The 26,114-nt window shown below is 43.6% G+C and overlaps 1 protein-coding gene across 1 annotated transcript in view; it reads right to left on the bottom strand.

Moving 5' to 3' along the window:
* LOC114669285 (zinc finger protein 665-like) overlaps positions 1 to 26,114 on the bottom strand; it is a 53,075-nt gene that overhangs the window by 17,396 nt on the left and 9,565 nt on the right. Inside the window, exons 3-4 of the mRNA XM_051936022.1 lie at positions 11,367 to 12,237; positions 8,987 to 9,038 (exon numbers count right to left, since the gene is read on the bottom strand). Of these exons, the coding sequence (XP_051791982.1) occupies positions 8,987 to 9,038; positions 11,367 to 12,237 (923 nt within the window). The remainder of the gene's footprint in view (positions 1 to 8,986; positions 9,039 to 11,366; positions 12,238 to 26,114) is intronic.

The raw sequence follows: 26,114 nt of genomic DNA, 5'->3' as shown, positions 1-26,114 counted from the left end.
GAGATCAAACTTAATTAGACACTCATCTTTCTTTATGTTCAGATAATGTGGTTAGCTGATCACCTGTTTGCTCATTTTGTGTCTCATCATTGTTTGGCTGCTAATTAAGGAGATAGAAGGAACTAAGGGGTCTGAGTCGAGTTAATTAAAACTAAGGCAAAAGAAGTTAATTAGTAGCAAAAACAGGTCACTAATTAAGAAGGTGGCTAGAATGAAAACCTGCAGCCATTGCGGCCCTCCAGGACCGGAGTTTGACACCCCTGGAATAAGCAATGCATTTTAATACTACACGCTTGCGATGCGCCATCTGCTGGAGTAAACAATGCAATGCATTTTATTACTGCAAATGTTTGTAATGAGCTATCTGTGGAAACAACAAGTCAATGCACTTTGTTAATGGAAATGTTTGTGATGTGCCATCTGTTGGTATGAACAATGCAATGCCATATTCCATCCATCCATCCTCTTCCGCTTATCCGAGGTCGGGTCGTGGGGGCAGCAGCTTGAGCAGAGATGCCCAGACTTCCCTCTCCCCGGCCACTTCTTCTAGCTCTTCCGGGAGAATCCCAAGGCGTTCCCAGGCCAGTCGAGAGACATAGTCCCTCCAACGTGTCCTGGGTCTTCCCCGGGGCCTCCTCCCGGTTGGACGTGCCTGGAACACCTCACCAGGGAGGCATCCAGGAGGCATCCTGATCAGATGCCCGAGCCACCTCATCTGACTCCTCTCGATGCGGAGGAGCAGCGGCTCTACTCTGAGCCCCTCCTGGATGACTGAGCTTCTCACCCTATCTTTAAGGGAGAGCCCAGACACCCTGCGGAGGAAACTCATTTTAGCCGCTTGTATTTGCGATCTCGTTCTTTCGGTCACTACCCATAGCTCATGACCATAGGTGAGGGTAGGAACATAGATTGACTGGTAAATTGAGAGCTTCGCCTTGCGGCTCAGCTCCTTTTTCACCACGACTGACCGATGCAGCGCCCGCATCACAGCGGACGCCGCACCAATCCACCTGTCGATCTCACGCTCCATTCTTCCCTCACTCGTGAACAAGACCCCAAGATACTTGAACTCCTCCACTTGAGGCAGGATCTCGCTCCCAACCCTGAGAGGGCACTCCACCCTTTTCCAGCTGAGGACCATGGTCTCGGATTTGGAGGTGCTGATTCCCATCCCAGCCGCTTCACACTCAGCTGCGAACCGATCCAGAGGGAGCTGATGAAGCAAACAGGACAACATCATTTGCAAAAAGCAGTGACCCAATCCTGAGTCCACCAAGCCGGACCCCCTCAACGCCCTGGCTGCGCCTAGAAATTCTGTCCATAAAAGTTATGAACAGAATCGGTGACAAAGGGCAGCCCTGGCGGAGTCCAACTCTCACTGGAAACGGGTTTGACTTACTGCCGGCAATGCGGACCAAGCTCTGACACTGATCGTACAGGGACAGAACAGCCCTTATCAGGGGGTCCGGTACCTCATACTCCCGAAGCACCCCCCACAGGATTCCCGAGGGACACGGTCGAACACCTTTTCCAAGTTCACAAAACACATGTAGACTGGTTGGGCGAACTGCAATGCCATATTATTATTACAAATATTTTTGATGCACCACCTTTTGAAATGAACCATGCAGTGCATTTTATTTCTACACATGTTTATAATGCACCATCTGTTGGACTGAACATTGCACATATTACAAATGTTTGTGTCATTTGTTTGAGTGAGCAATGCAATGTATTTTAGTACTACATCCATTACAAAATACATTTCAATAGTGGTGCACTCTGAAGGTTAATGTTAAATTTGGTCTACTGTACATTGATTACTTAGATTTCGATTTCAACTTGTCTTAGTCAGGTGGTACAGCTAGTATATATAAAAACAAATTGGAATGAGATCGTTCAAATTTTACTTCCAAGCTTGACAAATCCAACATGATGATATTCAATAACTGGCATCAAAGAGGCTTATCTATTATAGGCCAGGTCCTTCTCTATAAAGTCAAAGGTATCTCAAGATTTGTGTTAAAAGAGAGGTTTCCACGGCTATCAATGATTTGTTTATTACATTTATTTGAATACTCAAAAGAATAAACATCATGTTTTGGGGTAAAAAAAGTCTCTTTGGCCCCAGGGCTGATGGTGGCTGGAAGTTAATTGATTGATGAAATCGTGTTTAGAACATCCTGACTCAGTCTGGTCCTTCCTTATAATATCTGCCAAGATTGCTAACAGCTTGAAATTTCTTTTAGCCTGTAATTACTCCATTAATAAACTATCAGTTAAACTTTCCAAATTCTGGCAACAAGCTGTTTTAACATGGAAATCATGTAACATGCATGCTTCCCCCCACAAACTAATTTTGTGAAACAGTGAATATGCAATTTTAAAAATAATTTTTAATTACATGATTGGAAAAAAAGAGATATGTGTCTGGTTGCTGATCTTCTTGACCAGTTATTATCCTGTGACAACTTCTTAAAAACAAAAGATTTTTCCAGTCAAAATTTACAGAATTTAAGAAAGTAGTGAGAGCAGTCCAACCAGGTGTGTTACATTTAATGAAGTGCAGTTCTTTTCTATACATAGTTGAGTATCATACGTTAATGGTATTAATATCTGTAGCTATAAATGTATCTATAATAAATTTGTGAATGTGCATGTGTGTATATATATATATATATATTCACGGCATTCATAGCCTGTGTCACAATCTGATTGTGGTTGGCCAGCAAGTCCGAGATTCGATTCCCGAGAGGGAGTGCAGTGAGTTTGTACGCCTGATGAGCCCAGAATTAGGGCGAAACACGTGTCGCGTACTCTTTGCATTATTTGACAGTAAACTATTTCAACCATATATATATGGAGCTATAAATGTATATGTAATAAATTTGTGTGTGTATATATAATATAGTGTAAGGTTTGTAAACTCTTTTGGGGGTCCCCCAATGGGACAACACACCGAAGAGTGACCCAAAGTGAGATCGCAGTGTCTGTGAAAGACTGCTTATCCATTGTTGGGGCAACTGCAGGTTCCCAGCGCTGCAGCAGCTCACAGCAATAACAAATCCAAACAGATCACCTGCCTGCCATTGATGGGTGATGCAAGGAACATTATAAATGCAGGGAACAGTTTTACTTGGCCACTAACCTGCCCACGACCCTACCTGGCTGCTGTGTCTGTGTATAAGAGAGTGGTAGACCCCCTACAATAATTAACCACGCTGTTCCTGTTTCAAGCTGAATAAAGCGGGCTTTGTCAAAGTACTGAGGCTCAACCTCGTGTCTTGGGGTGCAAGACAGCGACTCACACGTTGCTATATATTGTGAGGGGTTCAGCCTGGACACAATCACACAGACACCAACTCTTCATAATTACACACGCTTTTATTAACTAATGTCCCCAAACACCAGTCCTGCACACAGCACAGTGCTCCCGCACCACAACACCCTTCCACAGCCATTTCACTGTCCGTGGGCCACCTTTCCTCTGTCCACAGGAGCTTCATCCTGCTCCCACTCACGACTCTAGCTCCCCAATTGTAGGGAGTCGGCCCCTTTTATCCCCACGCGGATGTGCTCCAGGTGTTTGCTGATGTTCTTCCGGCAGCACTACCCGGTGTGGCGGACATGCTGCCTTTGCACCCGGAAGCACTCTGGGCATCCCTGGAAGGTCCTTGTTCCACCTGCCCAGGTGTGGCGGAAGTGCAGGTTTCCCGGGCTCCTTGATGCTTGGGACGCCCCCTGGTGGCAGCCACGGGTCACAATAGGTTTAAGCCTCCTGGCTTTGTCCCCGTGGTCCCTTCTTTATCCAGAGCGGTTACCCCCTCGTGGCCTGGGGAACGAATAAACCACCTCCTGGTCCTTCCAGGTCTGCCCCCCAGCCTCCTGTGACAATATATATACATATATATTATATAAAAACACACAGTATATTGCTCTGTGATACCTTATATCAGTATTTCCCAAACTTGGTCCTGGGGACCCCCTGTGGCTGTAGGTTTTTGTTCCAACCAGCTTCTGTTTTTAATTGAACTCCTGGGCTAATTAAGTGAACTGTTATTTCACAAGTTCTGTGTTTAGGGAACAATATAGAAATAAGAAAACTAAATTTGCTAAACATAATTAAAAAAATAAAATGAACCAAGCAGTTATATAGGAATGTATTTTTTTTCTTAACGATATTTTCATCTTGATTTTCATTCTACTTTTCTAGGTCTTCTAATTGTTTAATTAATCCATTATTTACTAATTAGTGGGTCTGACTCTAAAGTAGTTGCAGCCTTTGATTATTCCGTGTTGTTTGCCTGCGTGTCTGCTCTGCTCGTTTTTAAATTGTCATTAATAAGATACAACAAAGGGGGAAAAACTGCACAGAGAAAGGGCAAAGTATAATGAAATCAACAAAAGAGAGTTAAGCATTTAAATCTCTAGCAAAAGCAGAAATATTTCTAAATGTCTTATAAATGTAAAAATCATGCTGCTATTCTTTTCTGAATGTCGAATAAAAGAAAAAAAAATCCCAGCTATTTAAATGAGATCAGTGCTATCAGGTGTTGTCACTGATTAGGAATCCGGTTGGAACAAAAACCAGCAGCCACAGTGCAGGGCCCCCACGGCCGAGTTTGGGAAACACTGCTTTATATTGTTGGTTAATGTATTGTTAGATTAAGTTTAGTTGCTTTATCAGTTGTAACCTATGATTGATTCATTACATCTCTACACTTGTGGTAATCAACTTTTGTTGCCTGTCCTACAACACTTGCTGAATTTCCCCTTGGGATTAATAAAGAAAGTATGTATGTATGTATCTATCTATCCATCCATCCATCCCAGGTGGGTATCTCAGCTGTCCAGGAGACCAACTTCACCAAATCCTATCATGTGAAGCATGAAAACTAAGAGGACTTTTTTTTTTTTTTAAACAAACATTTATGTTATATAGAATGCCCAGTGGGGGAATGGGTGGTCTACAGGTTTTTATTTAATTTTTGTCCTTCCAGCCCTCTGACATTACCTTATTTTTTATCTTACATATTCTTTGCTAATCGTAATCACAGGGAGAGAGGGGCCGCTTTGCTAACTGTCTTGTCTCCTACCCCCCCAACCCCAAAGCACTGAGAAGGCGGCCCGGGAAAACGACTGGCCACACCCCCTTCGCTTCCTCCAGTCCAGCCCGCCTGCGGAAGGTGGTGTCTTTCCTTGACGCAAACGCGCAGCAGGACGAAGCTCTCCGCTGAAAGTCGAAGCAGGCGACTATTTGGTGTTCGAGCGCCCTCGTGCGCCTATTCATTTAAATGCAGCCTTTTGATTTTGAAAGAAATACTAAACGGCGAGACACAATTGGTACCCTAACTAGTTTTGGGACTCTGCAATTTTACTCGTTCTCCACACCTTGTAAATATATTTTAGCTAAATGTCCTAATATTGAAGACAAATGATCCTTTTGTGGTTGAAACTCATTACATGTACTTTATACTTGTATTTAAGTTTTCAATGATTTATGAAAGGGTGGCACGGTGGCGCAGTGGGTAGCGCTGCTGCCTCGCAGTTGGGAGATCTGGGGACCTGGGTTCGCTTCCCGGGTCCTCCCTGCGTGGAGTTTGCATGTTCTCCCCGTGTCTGCGTGAGTTTCCTCCGGGCGCTCCGGTTTCGAGGACATTAGAGGGTCAGCTCAGGTTGGACGGTTGGGAGACAAAGTCAGAGAGGTGAGATTGCGTTGGTTTGGACATGTGCAGAGGAGGGTGCTGGGTATATTGGGAGAAGGATGCTAAGGATAGAGCTGCCAGGCAAGAGAAAAAGAGGAAAGCCTAAGAGAAGGTTTATGGATGTGGTGAGAGAGGACATGCAGGTGATGGGTGTAATAGAACAAGATGAGGAGGACAGAAAAATATGGAAGAAGATGATCCGCTGTGGCAACATCTAACGGGAGCAGCTGAAAGAAGATTTTTCTGTAATGTCACCAAATTTCACTCAAATCAGTCACAGCAGTTTTGAGACACTGATTTAATGAAATACCCTTTTTTAGCAGATACCTAGTGCCCATGACAAACTGTGACAATGTGGGTTCTGCTCCATGCTCCCATCTTACTTCTGGGAGCCCTTGAACCCGACACCATCGGTAATGTCATCAATGAGTTGTACAGTGAGACACAATGAAGCAAGGAGATGGTGCAAGAAGTGCAAACGGCTTTTATTAAAAACCAAAACCAAAACAGTGTCCAAATAAATAGTGCTGTGTATCAAATAAGACATTAAATAAATAATCCAATAAAACAGGTGAATTGGTGGAGGTTTAAAACAATGGCTGGAGGCAGTCTTTCTTTAAAAATCCGGTGCATACATATTCCTTACTGGCGACTCCCCTGCTTCTCCCATTCGGGCCCTGCAACAGGGGAGTCGCCTTACCAGCAAATGCAGCTCCCTCTTTACTGGTCCGGTAGCCCTCCGATCCCAAGCTACGTCGGGTTCCAGCCGGACTGAGACTTGGGTTCCTTCCCCAGCGGCCAGGGTGCTCACACTGGGGCTCAACACGCCCAAAGCCTCCAGTAGCGGTCACTCCAGTTCCTCCAAACTGCTCAGCTGGAATGACTGCTCCAATCTGCCCCCTCCGAGAGTCGGCCAAACGCTCCTCTGGGACTCTTCTACCAGCTCCGTTACTGTCTAACCTGCTCTCGCTCTCACGCACCAGCTTTCTCCTTCCTGCCGCCTTCTTCCCCATTAACCTCCGTTCCTTCTCTCTCTCTCTCTTTTCCTTCCTTCTCTTTTTTCCCTCCTTTTCATCCCCCTCATGCTTCTATTAAATATCACGGGGACCTGGATCAGATGTGGCAATTAGCAGCTCCCAGCATCAATTACGGATGCGGACGACTCCTCACCTGTGCAATTAAGCGAAGACTGTCCACATCACGAATCACCCGGGGACCGCTCCGGCCACACTACCACACCCCCTCTCTAAGCCACGAGTGCTGCAATTATTTAAAAAGCGGCCTTTGATCTGAGCTGTGGATCCGCTACACCACACATACCCTCCTGATAAATTTCACCAGTTTAACTGAACTCTTTCACTAGTGTTTTTGTTGTTGCGGATGGAAGGAAGGAAGGAAGATAGGTAGGTAGGTAGTTTTGTTAGTACAGGGGATCCCAATTGTGATTCTGAAATTCTGTAACAAGAACGTGGGGACACAAACCTTTTAAGGGCAGACATCGCGCAAATGTGATAAAACTTCTTCACGCAAAGATCCATCGACACATGGAATAAATTACCAAGTACTGTGGGCAGAGAACAAGACATCGGGGACTTTCAGCCCAATGAGCTCATCCATCCTATTTACTTGTTCATTCAGACAGAGATCTGAATGTCTTGTTCTTCTCAGATTTCCCAATTTTAATCGCTGTTGTGGCTGTGAGGCGGCCTTTTACACCAGGGGTCCTCAATCACAGCCCTGGAGGGCCGCAGTGGCTGCAGGTTTTTATTCCAACTCGTTTCTTACTTAGAAAGCAGTCCATGCTGATAATGAGACTCGGTATTGAACCGTTTGCCTTGTTAATGCTTACATTCATCCGAGAGCAATTTGAATTGAGTTTCCATCGGAGAGAACATTATCCAAGTGTTTTGTGGACCAGAATAGATTTAAACTTAATGGACCTTCCAATTCCTCTCATTTCTTTATTTATTTTTAATACAGATACTTCATGGTAAGCATGTGAGCTGCTGGTTTATTGGTTATCTAATGTCCGATTAAGAAAACAGGCAACAATTTAAATTTAAATGCAGCTGCTAAAATCTAAAATAGGCAATTAAGGGTTGTGAATGGTAACAGGCAAGCTTTGTATTTGATGAATGAAAGTGCTAACAAGTCATAGAGTTAAACACCAAGTTTCATTATCAGCAAGGACGGAGTTCTAATTAGGACAGTGGCGGGAATGAAAACCTGTTGCCACTGCGGCCCTCCAGGACCCCTGTTTCAAATGGAAAAACCTTTAAACAGTGCACTGAATGCGGTCCATCCACTCTAGACATCTGTTAAGTGCACCTCTTTCAGATCTTTAATAAAGCTTCTGTTACAACTTTCCAAGTTCTTACTAAGCGTTTTCCATCAATTTCTGTTTCTCCAAATTTAATGCAGTAGTAGACAGCAACTGTGAAATGTGGACTAAAAAATTAATCCATTTTTAACGTGGCTTCTGGACTTGTGTCCAGGGCTGCCACGATAGGCTTCGGTATCTCCCATAGACCACCCACCAGGCCCCTGAATTAAGATTAATGGAGTTTGAGATTTTCATATTTTATTGTGTCAAAGATCAAATGCAGAAATGATATTTTATGGTAATATGCATTAAAAGATCACAAAAAGGCTCAACATGTAATAAACTCTACACAGGGAAAGGAGACTAATTAGCTCCTTTGTTGGTGCGTAAAAAGTTTTATAAAACCAAATGAATAACTTACTAAAATAATAACAGACAGTATTAATCAACTAACCGGTAGTTCAGTCATCTCCCTTCATTGCCGCGTGTTCCTTTCCAGTCTGTATGGCACATGTGGTTACTGCTCTTCCTTCTCCATTATTCTTTATTGCTTGTGGTTCCACGGTATCCCTGGTACTGGCAGGTTGTAATTTAGAACAATCTAGAACAGGCCATTCAGCCCAACAAATCTGTGAAGGCTTCCAATGGTGCAGTCTGTGGTGCCTTTCTGTTCCTGCTTCCATCCGGTAGAATCTGCTCATGGTTGTTTCACCATTTGTGTGCAGGCCATAGAAGTTGAAGAAGATGAAGATGGCTAATTGCTCTTCTCTCTTAGTACCATGTAATTCTTTCGTATACATGTTTATTTACACTGTATGGCCTCTCTCTTTTCTCCAAGATTTCTTGGTGTACTTACTATCAAGGCAGAAGTGAACTTCACTCTTGAAGCTGGATGTTTCTGTCGTACAGTTGCAGCTCTTACTCCCTTACATTTGCAGTGAGCTCTCGTCGTACTCACCTGCATTGTAGTTTTGCAAAGCCAGACGTGTAATATGTGCATCTGGAGACAACTGTGAGTAAATTTTGCTTAATAGTGAGTGAGAACAATTGTGTCCCATTTCTAAACCAGTCCAAGGCCTCATAAAGATAAAGCTAACAGTAGGGGTGGTGATTTTGAGCTGAAAAGAGTAACGTTGCTCTCGCTAACCTGGCCCAGCAGACAACAAACTTTAGAAGTTCTGATGAATGGTCTACAGCTGAAAAGTCTGCTAAAAAGACCCCTGTTAAGCATTGTGGCATACGTTGGGGGAACTTGCCCAGCCAGGACGTCGCCATGCTGGAAGGACCGGGAGAGGGAACACATCCAGAACAGTACCTTCCCCGGAGTGCTAGGTGGCAACCCCCACCACGGGTTGCAGCAGTGCCTCAGACTCCCGCAGGGCTCCACGGGATTTGGAGTTGGATACCACCCTTTTAGGATACATGGGCACCATCAGGGGGAGCTAAAGCAACTAAGGGGCCCTAGAGTGCAGCTCTTCTGCCACACCCAGAAGTGCTGTGGGAAATGCATTAATGAGCACCTGAAGCACTTCTGGGTACCTTATAAAAGGAGCCAGCAGTCACTACTTGGGGAGCCAGAGTCGGGAGGAGGGAGACGAAGCTTACTTGAAGCAGTGGAGGAGGAGAAAGAGAGAAAGAAAGAAGAGTTATGTTGTACTGTGCAGTACTTTTGGGATTGTGTTGTGCTTGTGGGAGACGGGGGAAGACGTTTCCCACAAGAGAGAAAGACTTCTGTCTATGTCTGTCTGTGTCAGTGCCTGCCTTGGTGGTCCACAGCATATGAATGTATTGTGTGTGGACAACACACTGCAGGTGTTACAAATGAACAGTCTTTTGCAAGGGAAACCCCCCCCCCCCTCCGTAAAAACTCAGATAACACATTAGTATTCAAAGACATCAAAACACTAGCAGTAAAAGTAAACTATACATTGTTCACAGTTAATAATGATAATGGCAGTACTGGCAGTTATGTTCGTGAAAATACAAAATGCAAAATATGTGTTTAAGGGAAAACGGTGTGTCAGACCCCATCAAAAAGGAGGTGAAAATGACTGCCATTAATAGAGCTGATAGCGAAGAGCAACGGGAGATACGGATTTTGATAGTCAAAACACATGAATCAGTAAATATGCCCAGTGACATTGACACCACTCCTGCAGAACTATGGAAGAGGCTGCATGGCGTCCACCTTCTGACCGCACTTCTAAACAAGTAACCAAGCGAGTTAATGTTATTACCCAAATTGTAAAGGACTTTGAGCTACATCACTTGTATGAAAATGTGCTACATAAATAAATGTTGTAAATTGAAATGCAAGCATGCCAGAATGCAGCCACAGGGTTTTAACACGTAGTATATGTGTGGAGCAGGATGCGTTGCTATGCCATTAATGCAATATTTAAAATGACAGAAAGGCTTTGTAACATTAGGGGCCAAATAGCTGCCGTAGTCTATGTGTTATAGCAGACAGCCAGCAGCTCAACACCGCCGGGATGTCCCCGAGATGGAAGGATGGGGGAAGGCAGCTTTTCTAGGACACTGCCTCCCCCAAGATGCTAGATGGCAGCTTCCCGGGACTACAGCGGTGCTCCAGATTCCTGCAGGGCACTATGGGACAAGGAGATTAATACCATAGCCCTGTTGGGTGTCATGGGTACCGTCAGGGGTTGCTGCAAGAGAACCTGGGGAGTCATGTCTCACCTGTAGCCCGGAAGTACTGCCAAGTCACAGGGACGAAAGCCCAGAAGTACTTCCAGGCTGAAGAAAATTCAAGTTCTCCATCTGACCCAGAAGTGCTGGCAAGTCATGTGGACGGAAAGACAGAAGCACTTCCAGGGTCGGGCACTATTTAAAGGACTGCTCAGCAAGAGAGCCAGAGTCGTGTGGAGGTGGACAAAGCTTGCTGGGAAGTGTGGAGGAGAGAGAGAGAGAGAAAGAAAAATATTGTGCTTTGTGTTATTACTTGCCTGTTTATTGTGGCTGTGGTGCTGGGTAGGCACTGTTTAAGGAGGAAAAGAAAAGAAAAATCTTCTTGGTGCTTGTGTGTCTGCCTGTTGGGTTTAAAGGGGCAACAGTGCCACCTAGTGTCCACGGTAACTGAAGGCAGGTTGTTTAGATAGATAGATAAATAGATAGATACTTGAAGAAGTCCTGTGGGCTGAGCCTTTCCTGCTGCAATTCACCACAGACTCAACGAGTTGTCCCCAGGCATGTAATTCTTGTTCAAGAATCACGTCTGACCCCACAAAACTACCTGCATTGTTCCAAATAACACTTCCTTTTGCAGTTTGTATGGATCTGGAAGTTTCTTTTAAGTTTTTAGTTAGTCTTGAGATCACAACTTCTCTTTAGCATGGACTTTTGTGTGTTGCTGAAGGTTACTACTGGTGGTGAAACGTTTTCCACATTCCCCACAGCAGTAAGACTTCTCTCCGGTATGAATTCTCGCATGTCTTCGCAGGTGGCTACTGCTGTAGAATCGCTTGCCGCATTCAGAGCAGGAATACGGCCGTTCTCCGGTGTGAATTCTTCTGTGCTTCTTCAGATTGACGACCTTTGAGAATTTTTTTCCACACTCAGAACAACAATATGGCTTCTCCCCAGTGTGAATGGTCTGGTGGGCCTGCAGATTACCTATTTTGGAGAATTGCTTGCCGCATTCAGAACAGCAATATGGCTTCTCCCCAGTGTGAATTCTTGTGTGTATCTGAAGAGTACTACTGCTAACAAATTTTTGGCCACACTCGGCACAGGTAAATGGCTTCTGCCCCGTGTGGATTCTTCTGTGGTTATAAAGACTGCCTGATTGCGAGAACTGCTTGCCACATTCTGAACAGCAGTATGGTTTCTCTCCACTGTGAATTCGTCTGTGGGTTCGAAGGTGGCTCATCTGGGAGAATTGTTTGTCGCATTCAGAACAGCAATAGGGCTTCTCTCCAGTGTGAATTCTCATGTGACTCTTAAGTAGGCTACTACAAGAGAAGCGTTTGCCACATTCAGTACAGCAGTGTGGCTTCTTACTTGAAGGACAGTCCTGGTTATCACTGGCTGTAGATTTTGGATTTAAACTGTTCTTCTGCTTTTGGACATCAGACATATCTGATGAACTTGTACTGTGCATCTGCTGTTGAGTGCTCCTTTTATCTGTCCTTGTTAGTTTCACAGCAGACTGAGGATTGAAGTGAGAAGTAGCCGGTGTCAAAATGTCCCCTGTACAAAACAGAAAAATAAAATGTTCAGACATCGGTAAAACACAATATGAACAAAGGAATAACTGTCATATATAAAGCATTGTACAGGGTGAGCCAAAAAAGAAGAACCACATTTCAAACGTTTATTCTGCAAAAATGCTACAAGATCAAATAATTTCATTACGACACAAGAAAGGGTATACCAAATAGATTTGTTTCACTGTGTTTTAAAAATGATGTCTTTAAGATGGTGGCCATCATTAGTGATATACTCTTCGAGACGATTTCTGAACACTCACATGACTCGTTCGGCCATTTCAAGGGGAAGAGCAGCGATTTCGTGGCGAGTAGCATCCTTGAGGGCTTCAAGGTTTTGAGGTTGGTGTGTGTATACCTTTGACTTGAAATAGAAATCGAAAGCAAGATCAGGTGGACATGAAGGTCAGCCGACATCACCACGCAGGAAGATCAGCTTCCCCGGAAACATCTCCAACAAAACCTGCACAGATCTCTGCACAGGCCGTATGAGCTGTTGCTCCATTCTTGTTAAAACCAGGCATTCACCACATCCATTTCTTTCAGTACCCTAGCATTTCAATGTAACGTTCCGAAGTGACGTTGCTCCCCCCTCCTCAAAAAAAGTAAGGGCCTGCCTACAATACCAAATTCTGCTATGGCGCACCAAACTGTAAGACGCTCACTGTGCAGGTGTCTCTGATGAAGTTCACAAGGATTGGTTTCAGCCCAATAGCAAAAGTTTTGCTTATTATAGTCAAATGGATGACGATGGCATTTCGATGAACGATTGCAGAATGTTTGCGCACAACTCTCTACGGCTTTCCCAGTCTCTCTCACTGAGTTCCAATACTACTAGCATTTTGTATGGATGGAAATTAAGGTCCTTATGCAAAATCCTCCTGTTGGAAATGCCCAAGGCAGAAGCGCGCTGAACGTCTAGAAGACTGAAAAATGGATGCCCTTACAGCTTGGATGTTTTCAGGCATTCGTACAGTCCAAGGACGGCCCTGAGATTTTCTGTTCAATGTTGAAAATTTAGCCACCCACTGAAGAATTAATTTTCCAATTTGGGACGTCACCATTAGGAGGAATGCTGAAGTGCGTTCGGGAAGGTGTGTTGCATAGTGATGTTGGATTTGTTGTTTTTGAAGAACATTTCGACGGTGCGCATCATACAAAGACCGAATTAAAACTACAAGGGATCGCCTATCAAAGGACCCGACTCACTCGGCTGCCTCTACCTCGCGCATTGACATTGAGAAATGTGGTGCTTCATTTTGGATCACCCTGTATAAGGCTCAGGTAAAGACATATACATAGATATATAGTCAGGGAAAGAAGAAAATACGTAAAACCATAAAGCTGAAGGAGGGGGTATTATGACATAATAAAAAAAATCAGGTCTTAAAATTAGGTAAATACAACTTCAAATGAGCAACACCACATGACATATCACACTGTGCAATTATTTAACAAAAAACAAAGCCAAAAGGCAAAAGCAGTGTGTGAAAAGTGAAGTCCACCCTTACCGCTTCCATAAGAATTCAGAGGGTAAGTAGCAGTCAGGTGCTGCTCATCAATTTGCACTCGATTAACGGATCATCAGCAAGTGGGCCCACCTCCATAAAAGCAGAAGGTCTGGAGTGTTCAGGTGTGTGTTAACATCAAGACAAGGAGGAAAAACATCAGCAATAATCTCAGAAGCAATTGTTGCTACCCATCAGTCTTTGAAGGGTTCTAAGAACATTTTCAAACAATCTAAACTCCATCATTCTACAGTGAGAAAGATTATTCACAAGTGGCAAACATTCAAGACAGTTGCAAATTTTCCCAGGAGTGGACATCCTAGCAAATTCACCCCAACGTCAGACTGTGCAATGGTTAGAGAAACTGGAAATAACCCAATAGCTCCATGTCAGACTCTACAGGCCACTCTTAACATGTTAAAGTTCATGACAGTACAATTAGAAGAAGATGGAACAAGTATGACTTGCTTGCTTGGAAGGGTTGCCAGGAGAAAGCCTCCTCTCTCTGAAAGGAACATGACAGCATGGCATAGGTTTACAAAGTTGCATCTGAACAAACAACAAGACTTCTGGAACAACGTCCTTTGGACCCATGTGGAGATTTGTGGTCATAACGCACAGCACCATGTTTGGTGAATACCAAACACAGCATATCAGCACACACACATCAGACCAAGCACGCTGGTGGAGGGCTGCTGATTTGCAACCACAGCACCCGGGCACCTTGCTGGCACTGAGTCAACCTGGAACTCCTCTGTAGAGCAAAGTACTCTCAAGTCAAACATGAGGCCCGATGGCTAAAGCTTGGCCGAAATTGGGTCATGCAAAAGGACAATGATCCCAAGCAGACCAGCAAATCTACAATAGAATGGCCGAAAAAGAAAAGAATCAAGGAGTTGCAATGGTCCAGTCAACCCGATTGAAATGCTGTGGCAAGACCTTAAGTGAGTTGTGCATAAACGGATGCTTGCAAACCTCAATGGACCGAAGCAACGTTGTCAAGAAGAGGAGGCCAAAATTCCTCCACAATGATGTCAGAGGCTGAAAATTAGAATTGGAATGCCTTTTATTGTCATTGCACAAATGTTAGTGTGTCAGCTGAATAGTACATACAATACAAACAGAACATTCAACAGCCACTGCACTTCATACGAAATTACACACATACATTAATATAAAATAAGAAAATAATAAATGTGTGCATTTGCATATAGAAAGTGGAAAAACATAAATAGTGGAGCAGTTCCATTTTACAGAGATCACAATGAGTCTCCGAGATGGTGCACTTTTGTCCCATTGATGCCATGGGTGACAGTGAAAGACATCAGATCCAAAGCACTTAAGATGCAGTAAACAGTTATTTAACAAAATGTAGCTCTCTAATAGCACGTAGATATAAGCTTTTCAGCAGTCTGGAAATGTGCATCTTAATAGAACTATAAAGACTTTGAGAAGGCAGCAGAGTGAAAAGGTGGTGGCCTGGGTGAGATGGGCCCCTAATGAATGTTTGGCCCTTCGTAAACACCAAGTTCTGTCTTTGTCCTCTAGTGAAGGTAACTGGGTGTTGTGCTGAACTGAGGACTCTCTGAAGAGCCTTCTTGTCAGCCACGGAGCAGCCAGCATACCATACCAGGATGCCACAGGTGACAATGCTTTCCACAGAGCTGCAATAGGAGGACACCAGCAGCCTGCTTGGACAGGCCAGCCTTCTTCAGAATCCTTGAGAAGTAGAGACACTTCTGTGCCTTCTACAACAGAGAGGTGTGCGTGCCAAACAATTTAAAGCCAGGCACTCTCTCCACTGTGTCTCCTCTGATGTATAGAGGTGCAGGTTCTTCTTCCTGCCTCCTGAAGCCGATATCCAGCTCCTTTGTTTTGGAGGTGTTGAGTGCCAAGTAGACAGTTTGCTGACCTCATCACCGTTACGTGTCAGACCCACCACAGTGCTGTCATCTGCAAACTTGATGACTGTATTTCTGCTATGTACTGGTTGCACAATCGTGGGTACAGAATGAATAAAGAAGAGGACTCAGCACACAGCCCAGTGGAGCTCCAGTGTGGATTGTCAGGGTCGGGAAGTGGTGGGTGCCCAGTCTGACAGTCTGCGGTCGGTTTGTTAAGACGTCCTTGACCCATCGACATGTGTGCTGATTGACACCCAGGTTGTGCAGTTTAGTCACCATCCTGCTAGGGATGATCGTGTTAAAGGTGGAACAGAAATCTACAAATAAATCTTTTCCTGTATGACTTTACAGATGTTAAATTATTGCTCCCACAAGGTACTGAATCATGGGGTCTACTTAGTTTTTCCATGCATGGCTTTGCCATTTAGGCTTCATTTTTTGCTAAATAAATAATGACACAGTGGAATCTGTTGTGTGTTGTTTGTGGTGATTTAAATAACTTTAGAACCTGCTAAGTACCAGATTTTTTTTTTATTATGTCCTGATACATGACTATACAGTGCCCACAAAAAAGTATTCCGACCCTCGGCTTATTTTTGACATTCTGTTATGTTGCAGCCTTAAGTTAAACTCGCGTCAATTCATTTTTTCCATTATCAAACAACATTCAATACCCAAAATGACAAAAGTGAAAAAAAGGATTTCAGGAATTTTTGAAAATTCATTAATAATTTGCCACACTACCTGGTGAAGACAGGCAATAGGAGAATTTAAAAATATTTGCTCTCTCTTGCCCTGTGTGTGCACCTTCAGCAACTCTCCTCCGTATCAACGTGTGTCTTAGTCAGCATGTCCTTTCTCGAGCACGTTGCCGTAAAGACTGCTTCTCAGACTGTCATTATTTTCGAGATGCCTTTCTCATCTTTTGCCCGCTTTTTTTGACCATTATGGTCACAAATCTCCACTTTGGCCCAAAGGACATTGTTCCAGAACTCTTGTGGTTTGTTCAGATGCAACATTGCAAACCTAAGCCGTGCTGTCATGTTCTTTTCAGAGAGGAGGCTTTCTCCTGGCAACCCTTCCAAGAAAGCAAGCCATACTTGTTCTGTCTTTTTCTAATTCTACTGTCATGAACTTTAACGTTTAACATGTTAAGAGAGGCCTGTAGAGTCTCTGAGCATTGCACAGTCTGACCTTAGGATGAATTTGCTGGGACGTCCATTCCTGGGAAGATTGGCAACTGTCTTGAATGTTTGCCACTTGTGAATAATCTTTCTCACTGTAGAATGATGGACTTCACATGGTTTGGAAATGGCCTTATAACCCTTCAAAAACTGATGGGCACCAACAATTGTTTCTGAGATTATTGCTGATGTCTTTCCTCCTTGGCATGGTGTTAACACACACATACACACACACACACACACCTGAACTCTCCAGACCAGCAAACTGCCAGACGTTCTGTTTTTATCGAGGTGGTCCCACTTGATGATGATCAGTTAATTGAGTGCATTTGATGAGCAGCACCTGACTGCTACTTACCCACTGAATTGCTATGGAAGTAGTAAGGGTGGACTTCATTTTTCACACACTGTGTTTGCCTTTTGGCTTAGTTTATATTAAATAAATAATGACATGGTGTCAAGTGTTGTTGTTCATCTGAAGTTGCATTTACCGAATTTTAAGATCTGACTTTTTATTATGTCCCAATACGTAAAACCATAGAATGGTAAGTGTGTGTGGGGGGGGGGGGGGCACTTTCTTTATCACATGACTATACAGTGCCCACAAAAAGTATTCTGACGCTTGGCTTTATTTGACATTTCGTTATGTTGCAGCCTTATGCTAAACTCGTGGCAATTCATTTTTTCCATCATAAAAAAACATTCAATGTCCAAAATGACAAAAGTGAAACCAGGATTTCTGAAATTTTTGCAGATTCATTAATAATTAGCCAAACTACCTGGTGAAGACAGGCAATAGGAGAATTTAAAAATATTTGCTCTCTCTTGCCCTGTGTGCACCTTCAGCAACTCTCCTCCATATTTCCGTGTGTCTTAACCTTTCTAAGCCAGCACTTCCTTTCTCGAGCACATTGCCATAAAGACAACTTCTCAGACCATCATTATTTTCGAGACGCCTTTCTCATCTCCTGCCCGCTTTTATATTTCCCATCTCTCAGCGCAGTTCCTCTGCCATTTCCCCTCCTCCTCATGTCCAACACTCAGATTCCTCTTTCAATCACGTCATCAAAACCAAACTGGCCAATCACACCCAAGCCAAACTGACCAATCATATTGCTCTATGGGACAGGACATACACACACAGGGCTTAGTATTTTATTATATAGTAAGTAAAACAAAACTGAAATATCACATTGACACAAGTATTCAGGCCCATTACTCAGTGAATCATGGGCAATGGGCTCCACAACATCCTTGAGACCCATGCCCCAGTTAAATCACGAGTGGTCTCTTTTGTAAAATCTGCCCCGTGGTTTACAAGTGAGCTTCAACAGATGAAAGCAGCTGGACGAGACCCTTGAGCGGCATTTTGTTGCAACCAGTTCAACAGTCTACAAATTAGCTTATCAGCAACACAAAAAAAAAAAAAAATAAAATAACTCCAGGGCACTGACCACTGCCAGATCTCAATACTATTCAAATTTAATCACTAGTCCTGGAAATTCCAAACAACATTTTTCCGTGATAAATCATTTACTCAATTCTCACACCTACGCCTGGAATAATTTCACAGAGGAGCACTACAATAATTTTATTGAATATTTCACCTCTAAGGTAGACATCATCCGCTCCTCATTGTCTGCCTCCAGCCCTCCATCGCTGGATGTTTCTACATTAAAGCCAATGGGCTGCCTTTCCCAGTTCCTCTGTACCACAGTTAAAGAAGTTGAGGGCATCATACAGAGGATGAGACCTTCAACGTGTTCATTGGACCCTTTTCCTACTCCTCTGGTAAAAGCTAATGTATCAGATATAAGCCCTCTTATTGCTGATATCTTTAATCACTCTCCCCAGAGCGGCTTAGTCCCACTGGTCTTGAAAACCGCAAAAATTAGACCTCATTTAAAAAAAATCCTCTTTGGATCCTGAAGTGATAGCAAACTACCGTCTGATCTTCAGCCTTCCATTTTTGTCTGAGGTTTTGGAAAACGTTGTTTTGGTCCAGCTTCAGGATCACCTCAAAAAATTCAATCTGATTGAAAAATTTCAATCTGGTTTCTGAACTTCTCACAGTACAGAGACAGCCCTGGTCAGAGTCACCAATGACCACCTGATGGCTGCTGACCAGGGGTCTCCATCACTCCTTATCCTCCTGGACCTCTCAGCTGCATTTGATACGGTAGATCATAATATTCTCCTTCATCATCTTCACTATATAATTGGACTTTCTGGCATTGCTTTCGAGTGGTTTGAGTCCAATCTTACAGACAGGGCTGAGTATGTGGCCTTGAGGTGATGCTAAATCTCATACTCACACTGTCACCTGTGGGGTCCCACAAGGATCAGTCCTTGGGCCGACCCTTTTTAATATCTATATGTTACCCCTGGGTCTCATCATCCGCAAGCATGGAGTTTCATTCCATTGCTATGCCGATGATATGCAGCTCAATGCGAGACTGGATTCAACTTCTCTTACACCTCCATCAACTCTTTCTTCTTGCTTGGATGAGATTGAGGCCTGGATGTCCAAGAACTTCCTCAAGCTGAACAGCACCAAAACTGAAGGTCTTTTAATAGGCACCCCCATCAACTTCATTCCTCTGTAAATTGTATTTCCTTTTCTGACTGTACCATTACTTTCTCCCCTTCTGTTACAAATCTGGGTGTTAAGTTAGACTCCCATCTGTCATTTGATACACATGTCCATCACTTTTGTAAAATTGCGTTCCTTCATCTTCATAACATAGCCAAACTTTGTCCCTACCTCTCCCTCCGTGATGCTGAAAAGCTGGTTCATGCCTTTGTCTCCTCCAGGCTGGACTATTGTAATGCAATCCTCATCGGGATACCCAACAAGAGCCTTCAAAAGCTCCAACTAATTCAAAATAATGCTGCAAGGATCCTGATGAGGGTGCGGAAATATAAACACATCTCACCAATCCTTCGATCACTTCATTGGCTCCCTATTCACCTCCATATTGAATACAAACTCTGTTTACTCACCAGTGTATTCATGAAAATGCTCCACAATATCTTAAAGAACTCCTTATACACTAATCCCTCACTTATCGCGGGAGATAGGATCCGAGGCCGACCGCGATAACTGAATTTCCGCGAAGTAGGGACACCATATTTATTTAATTATTTAACGTGTATTTGGACGTTTTTAAACCCTCCTTGTATTGTTTACAACCCACCCTTTACTCTATTAATAACAGGGACAACTGCTAAGCAATATGAAATCGGTAGATAAGTTTACACTTACTGTATAGCGAAGTACACGTACCTATATATGACGTGATGATGGTGATGAATATGCTGCGCAGTAAAAATGATGACGATGAAGGTGATAATCCCCTGAATGCAGTAGCAAGAGCACATTAATGTTGAATGAGTGAGATGAGACTTCCTGGTTAATGCAGCACTCCGTCGCTGAGCCAATCAGCAGCACACAGGAACTTAACTGCGTGCTCTGATTGGGTAGCTTCTCAGCCATCCGCCAATAGCATCTCTTGTATGAAATCAACTGGGCAAACCAACTGAGGAAGCAAATACCAGAAGTAAAAAGACGCATTGTCTGCAGAAACCCGGGAAGCAGCGAAAAATCTGCGTTATATATTTAGATATGCTTACATATAAAATCCGCGAAGTCATGAATCCGCGAAAAGTGAACCGCGAAGTAGCGAGGGATTACTGTACTACAATCCACCACAAGAAACCTCCGTTTTACAAATACCTACCGCCTTTGCCCCCCTGCCACCAAACTTCATACAATGGGTGACCAAGCCTTTGCAGTCACTGCTCCATGGCTCTGGAATGTTCTACCGGAGAGCCTGAGAACACAGCAGATTGTGGGCTGTTTTAAAAAACAATTAAAGACTTTTCAATTTCATCCATCCATCCATCCATTTTCCAACCCGCTGAATCAAAACACAGGGTCATGGGGGTCTGCTGGAGCCAATCCCAGCCAACACAGGGCACAAGGCAGGAACCAATCCCGGGCAGGGTGCCAACCCACCACAGACTTTTCTATTTAGGAAAACTTATTAACAAGAATGCTATAATTATTGTTGTTTTATCTCTGTTTTTATCTTGTTGTGTCTTTGTTTAAACATTTTATGTTGCATTTTGAGATTTACTGCTAATGTAAAGTGCCCCTGTAAATAAAACGCATTATTATTATTATTATTATTATGTCAACTACGTTTATCTCAAGCGCTGTACTTGGGAGGTTTTGGACTTCAGACTCTGAGGTTGTGATCACGAGCAAGTCACTTCACCTGCCTGGGCTCCAACTGGAAAACAGAAGAAATGGAACCCATTGTATCTGAAATGTTGTAAGTCACCTTGGATAAAAGTGCCAGCCAAATAAGCAAATATACCCAATACCCAGTGGGTAGAAAGCAGCCCCCCTCAACTCAAGATATTTGCCTGTCAGCCTCTTTATTTAAATCAGTCATAGGCTCTCAATAATAACCCTGACAAGGAGTCCTTCCCTAACCCTAAGTCTGGATTCTTCCGTGTGTAATGACAAAGAAGATTACTTTTACTGTTATTACGCTACAGCACAGTGTCCTCCTTTAACACAATACAACCCCCTGCCAACATGATGGCAACTTTATTGCGGAGATAAACAGAAGAAGAATCACCGGGTTACCAGGCTGAAATTTACAAGCCATGCCACCAGCTAATGAATAGCCATTCCTGTTCTGATTTGCAAAAAAACAGTTTCCCCTCGAGAATTAACAAAGTACATTATATTGCCAAAAGTATTGGGATGCCTGCCTTTCCACAAACATGAACTTTAATGACATCCCATTGTTAATATGGAGTTGGCCCACCCTATGCAGCTATAACAGCTTCAGCTCTTCTCTGAAGGCTTTCCACAAGGTGTAGGAGTGGGTGTATTTATGGGAATTTGTGACCAGGAGAGCATTTGTGAGGTCAGGCACTGATGTTGGGCGAGAAGGCCTGGCTCACCCGCTCGCAGTCTCCGCTCTAATTCATCCCAAAGGTGTTGATGTCATGGCTCTGTGATGGCCAGTCAAGTTCCTCCACACCAAACTCGCTCCTCCATTTCTTTACAGATCTTGCTTTGTGCACTGGTGTGTGCCCAGTCATGTTGTCATCCCCAAACTGTTCCCACAAAGTTGGGAGCTTGAAATTGTCCAAAATGGCTCCATATGCCGAACTGGAACTAAGGGGCCAAGACCAAGCCCTGAAAAACAACCCCACGCCATAATTCCCCCTCCACCAAACTGTACACTTGCTACAATGCTGTCAGGCGAGTACCGTTCTCCGAGCCAGACTCGTCCATCGGATTGCGTGATTCGTCACTCCAGAGGTGACGTCTCCACTGCTCCAGAGTCCAGTGGCGGGTGGTGGGCTTTACACCACTGCATCCAATGCTTTGCATTGCACTTGGTGATGTCAGGCTTGGCTGCAGCTGCTCGGTCACGGAGACCCATTCATTCCATGAAGCTCTCTCTCTATGCTGCACTGTTGAGCTTTTGGAGGTCTGTAGCCATTGACTCAGCAAACCTCAGCATGCGCTGTCCCCGCTCTGTGGCCTACCACTTCGTGGCTGAGTTGCTGTTTTTCCCAATCACTTCCATTTTGTTATAATACCATTGACAGTGAACTGTGGAATATTTAGTAGCGAGGAAATATCACAAATGGACTTCTTGCACAGGTGGCATGCTATCACGGTACCAGGCTTGAATTCACTGAGCTCCTGAGAGTGGCCCATTCTGTTTGTAGAAGCCAGCAGTCTGCATGCTGAGGGGCTCGATGTTATAAACCTGTGGCCATGGAAGGGATTGGAACACCTGAGTTCAATGATTTGGAGGGGGGGTCCCAATACTTTTGGCAATATAGTGTATATCAAATAAATAAATGAATTAATAAAATTGTGTGAAGTGATCATTCTGGCCTTAAGCCTGAAAGGAAAATTCTGCAATGCTGGTTTAATAAGACGCCAGGGCTTGTGTACAAAACGTGAGAACTTCACGCTTACAGGTTCTGTCCTTTGTAGCACAGACTTATTTCACAACCAATTCAGCATGGATGCCCAAACCACCAAAATCAGGCACAGCTGAAGTCAGACGTTTCTGTCCACTTCGGGTGAATTCTTTAAAACTCACTTTACAAGCCCTGTTTTATACTAACAAACTATACATTTGGCATATTGTTTGTGCGGGGCAAAGGTCATTTTCTCCACCAATGTTCACAGAGCTCAGAGTATTTCACTTTTGATCGAGCAGATCACAATTCCAGTTGGTCACTTTGTTCATATTTGATAGCATTGCCTTTCAACTGTTCAATTTGAACCACACATCTTGGGGAGTCTGCGGTGGGCTGGCGCCCTGTCTGGGGTTTGTTTCCTGCCTTGCGGCCTGTGTTGGCTGGGATTGGCTCCAGCAGACCCCCGTGACCCTGTAGTTAGCATATAGCAGGTTGGATAATGGATGGATGGATCTTGGGGAGTCTGAAATTATATTCCACACGCTTATATTTGAAATTTGTCACTTTAATTGTTTTGGGTGACACTCTTAGAGGGCTAGGACCACTGGTAACAAATTAAATATCTAGGACCACCGGTAATTAATCAAGTATCAAAAAAATGTCCTATTTATAATCAGCAAACCTCAAAACACCATAAAACGACACTCTACATGCCCGTTTTACTGATCCCCATTATTCTGAAGCTGTGTGAAAAAGAAATTTCAACTGTTCGTATCCTATTAGGGAGTGAACCCTTGGGGTTCGTTGTTGTGATCGTCCCCGTCACTCAATGAGGAAACGTAACAGGCTTACTCCAGCAGCGAAGACACCACATACAATAAATCTATGCAGAAAAGTGTTTAAACAAAATTCTCATTATGGTCAGCAAATATACCCTTCAATCGAGATGTCACAATACCAGAATTGTTGTATTCAACATCAAAATAAGGGAAATTTTATGACACTTGATAGACTGGCAATCAGAAGGTCATGAGTTCGATCCTGCATGACTCCCTTACGAGAAGTGAAGTGTTCTTATCGGATGTTGAGGTGGTTGAGGACTACAGGTACCTGGGGGTACACATTGACAGTAAACTGGACTGGTCCAAGAACACCAACACAGTTTTCAAGAAAGGGCAGAGCCGGCTTTACCTACTGAGGAGGCTCAGGTCTTTCAATGTCTGTAGGAAAATGCTGACTATGTTCTATCACTCTGTGGTAGAGAGCGTGGTGTTTTTTGCAGCTGTGTGCTGGGGCAGTGGGGTGAAGACAGCTGATGCCAACAGGCTGAACAAGCTGATTAAAAAGGCTGGTTCTGTCCTGGGTGTCAGACTGGAGAACCTGGTGGAGGTGTCTGAGAGGAGAATGCTGAAAAAGCTTCTCGGTATCATGGACAACCCCTCTCACCCCATGCACGCCTCCTTAATGGGTCATCAGAGCACACACAGCAAAAGACTCATTGCCTCCAAATGCAGAACCGAACGCCACAGGAAATCCTTTCTACCTGTGGCAATAAGACTGTATAACTCTTCCTCATTCTGTAGGTGATCTTTTTCAGAATTTTTGTCATTAGGTCTCATTTGTTTTTTTTTATTTACTCACCTGTATGTTACTGAATGTTTGTTTCATCCCATCATCACATGCTGCTATCTCATTTACTCATGGCACAAACACTAAGTCACTTTTCGTAACCACTTGCACTAATAATCTGTTGTTTTATTATATCTGTTATAGTTTTAGTTATAGTTGTTTGTTGCTTTGCACAAATTAGTTATACAGTTATAATACAAACTATTAGAGTTATTTGTTACTTTGTTTAGTAATAGTGCAAACAGAATAACAACTCTACTGTTCTTTTTAAACTCTCGACTACCTTATCTTTATTCTTCTTGTTGCACTGAGCATGTATATGACAAAAGAATTTCCCTCGGGATAAATAAAGTTCTTATCTTATCTTATCTTTCAAAGCCACAGCAAAAACACAAATCCCATACAATGGCTTTTCATTAAGGTACCTCCATTACTGAAGTGAAAGATATTATGCATTTTCTGCAATACAGGTCAGGTCAGGACGGGGAGCATGCACTGGTACAGCGCGTTGTCACACCTACCACACAACGAAACAGCTCAGGGTCCTGGTTGGCAACCACACGTCCAAGTCCCATGCTCCATAAATGACCCTCTATCTGCCACAGATATTACAAGGGTGTCCCCTTGGCCCGGTCCAGCCACTGTGTGAGCCGGCTCACCCTCGGGGAATCGCGCCACATGGCAGTAGTGCCGTAACTGACGCTCCCTCACATTGCAGGTCATGTGACTCATTCGGGAATCCATGAGCAACACAAAGTCAAACCAGCGGGACCCAAGGATTCTCCGAAGAGATACATGGAGTCCAGTCTTCATTTCAAGTCACTGGATAGCGTGCATGTCACACAAACAGGGAGCACCAGGACTCTAAAGACTTGGACCTTCGTCTTTTTACAGAGATACTGGGAGCGCCACACACCCTTTTCTGGTGACATCATGACCCCCCATGCTCTCCCAATCCATCTACTGACTTCATAGGAAGAGTCACCAGAGACATGAATGTCAGTGCCGAGGTAAGTAAACCTCTCAATGCGGTCGACACTCTCTCTGCAGACAGACACACTGCTGATGGCTGTGCCCAAGAGGTCATTAAAAGGCCTGGCTCTTTGGTTTTTATCAGGACACTCACAAGGCCAGACACTCAGACTCCTCACTCAGTCTCTCGACAGCCCCGATCAGAACCTCCATATATAAATACGAACAGAAGCAACGGCTTTACAATACAAGCAGTTACCCAACTGTCACTTAAGTAAACAAGCATTGGCATTCCTAAATATCAAAATACAATGCAGGTCTTGAACTTCAACGTATGCCAGAGATGGGGATCCCTCCCAGTGTAATAACAAATGTGGAGTTAGGAATCTTGGGGGAATTTCAGCATAGGGTTTTATAATGAATGACATCATAAACTACCTGACTTACCTGAGCATGTGCACATTCTAAATTTATTTTCTGTCCATTAACTGAAAACTGCTCAGAATCCAAACTAAATGTAAAAATTCAAACAGTCTTATACATGTACAGTTGAATTTGTGAATTCCAAGATAATTCTGCATATTTCCATTTAAACAAACTCTTTAAAGCGGATTTTGTTAACAACAGGCTTTCAAAATCTGGTTTGTCAGAGACCCACTCTGTAAAGTTCATAACATTTGTTATTGTAAGATTTTATAT

This window comes from Erpetoichthys calabaricus, chromosome 1 (genome assembly GCF_900747795.2).
Source record: "Erpetoichthys calabaricus chromosome 1, fErpCal1.3, whole genome shotgun sequence".
NCBI lineage: Eukaryota > Metazoa > Chordata > Cladistia > Polypteriformes > Polypteridae > Erpetoichthys > Erpetoichthys calabaricus.
The sequence above is the reverse complement of the archived record's forward strand: the minus strand, read 5'-3'. Positions and strand labels throughout refer to the sequence as shown.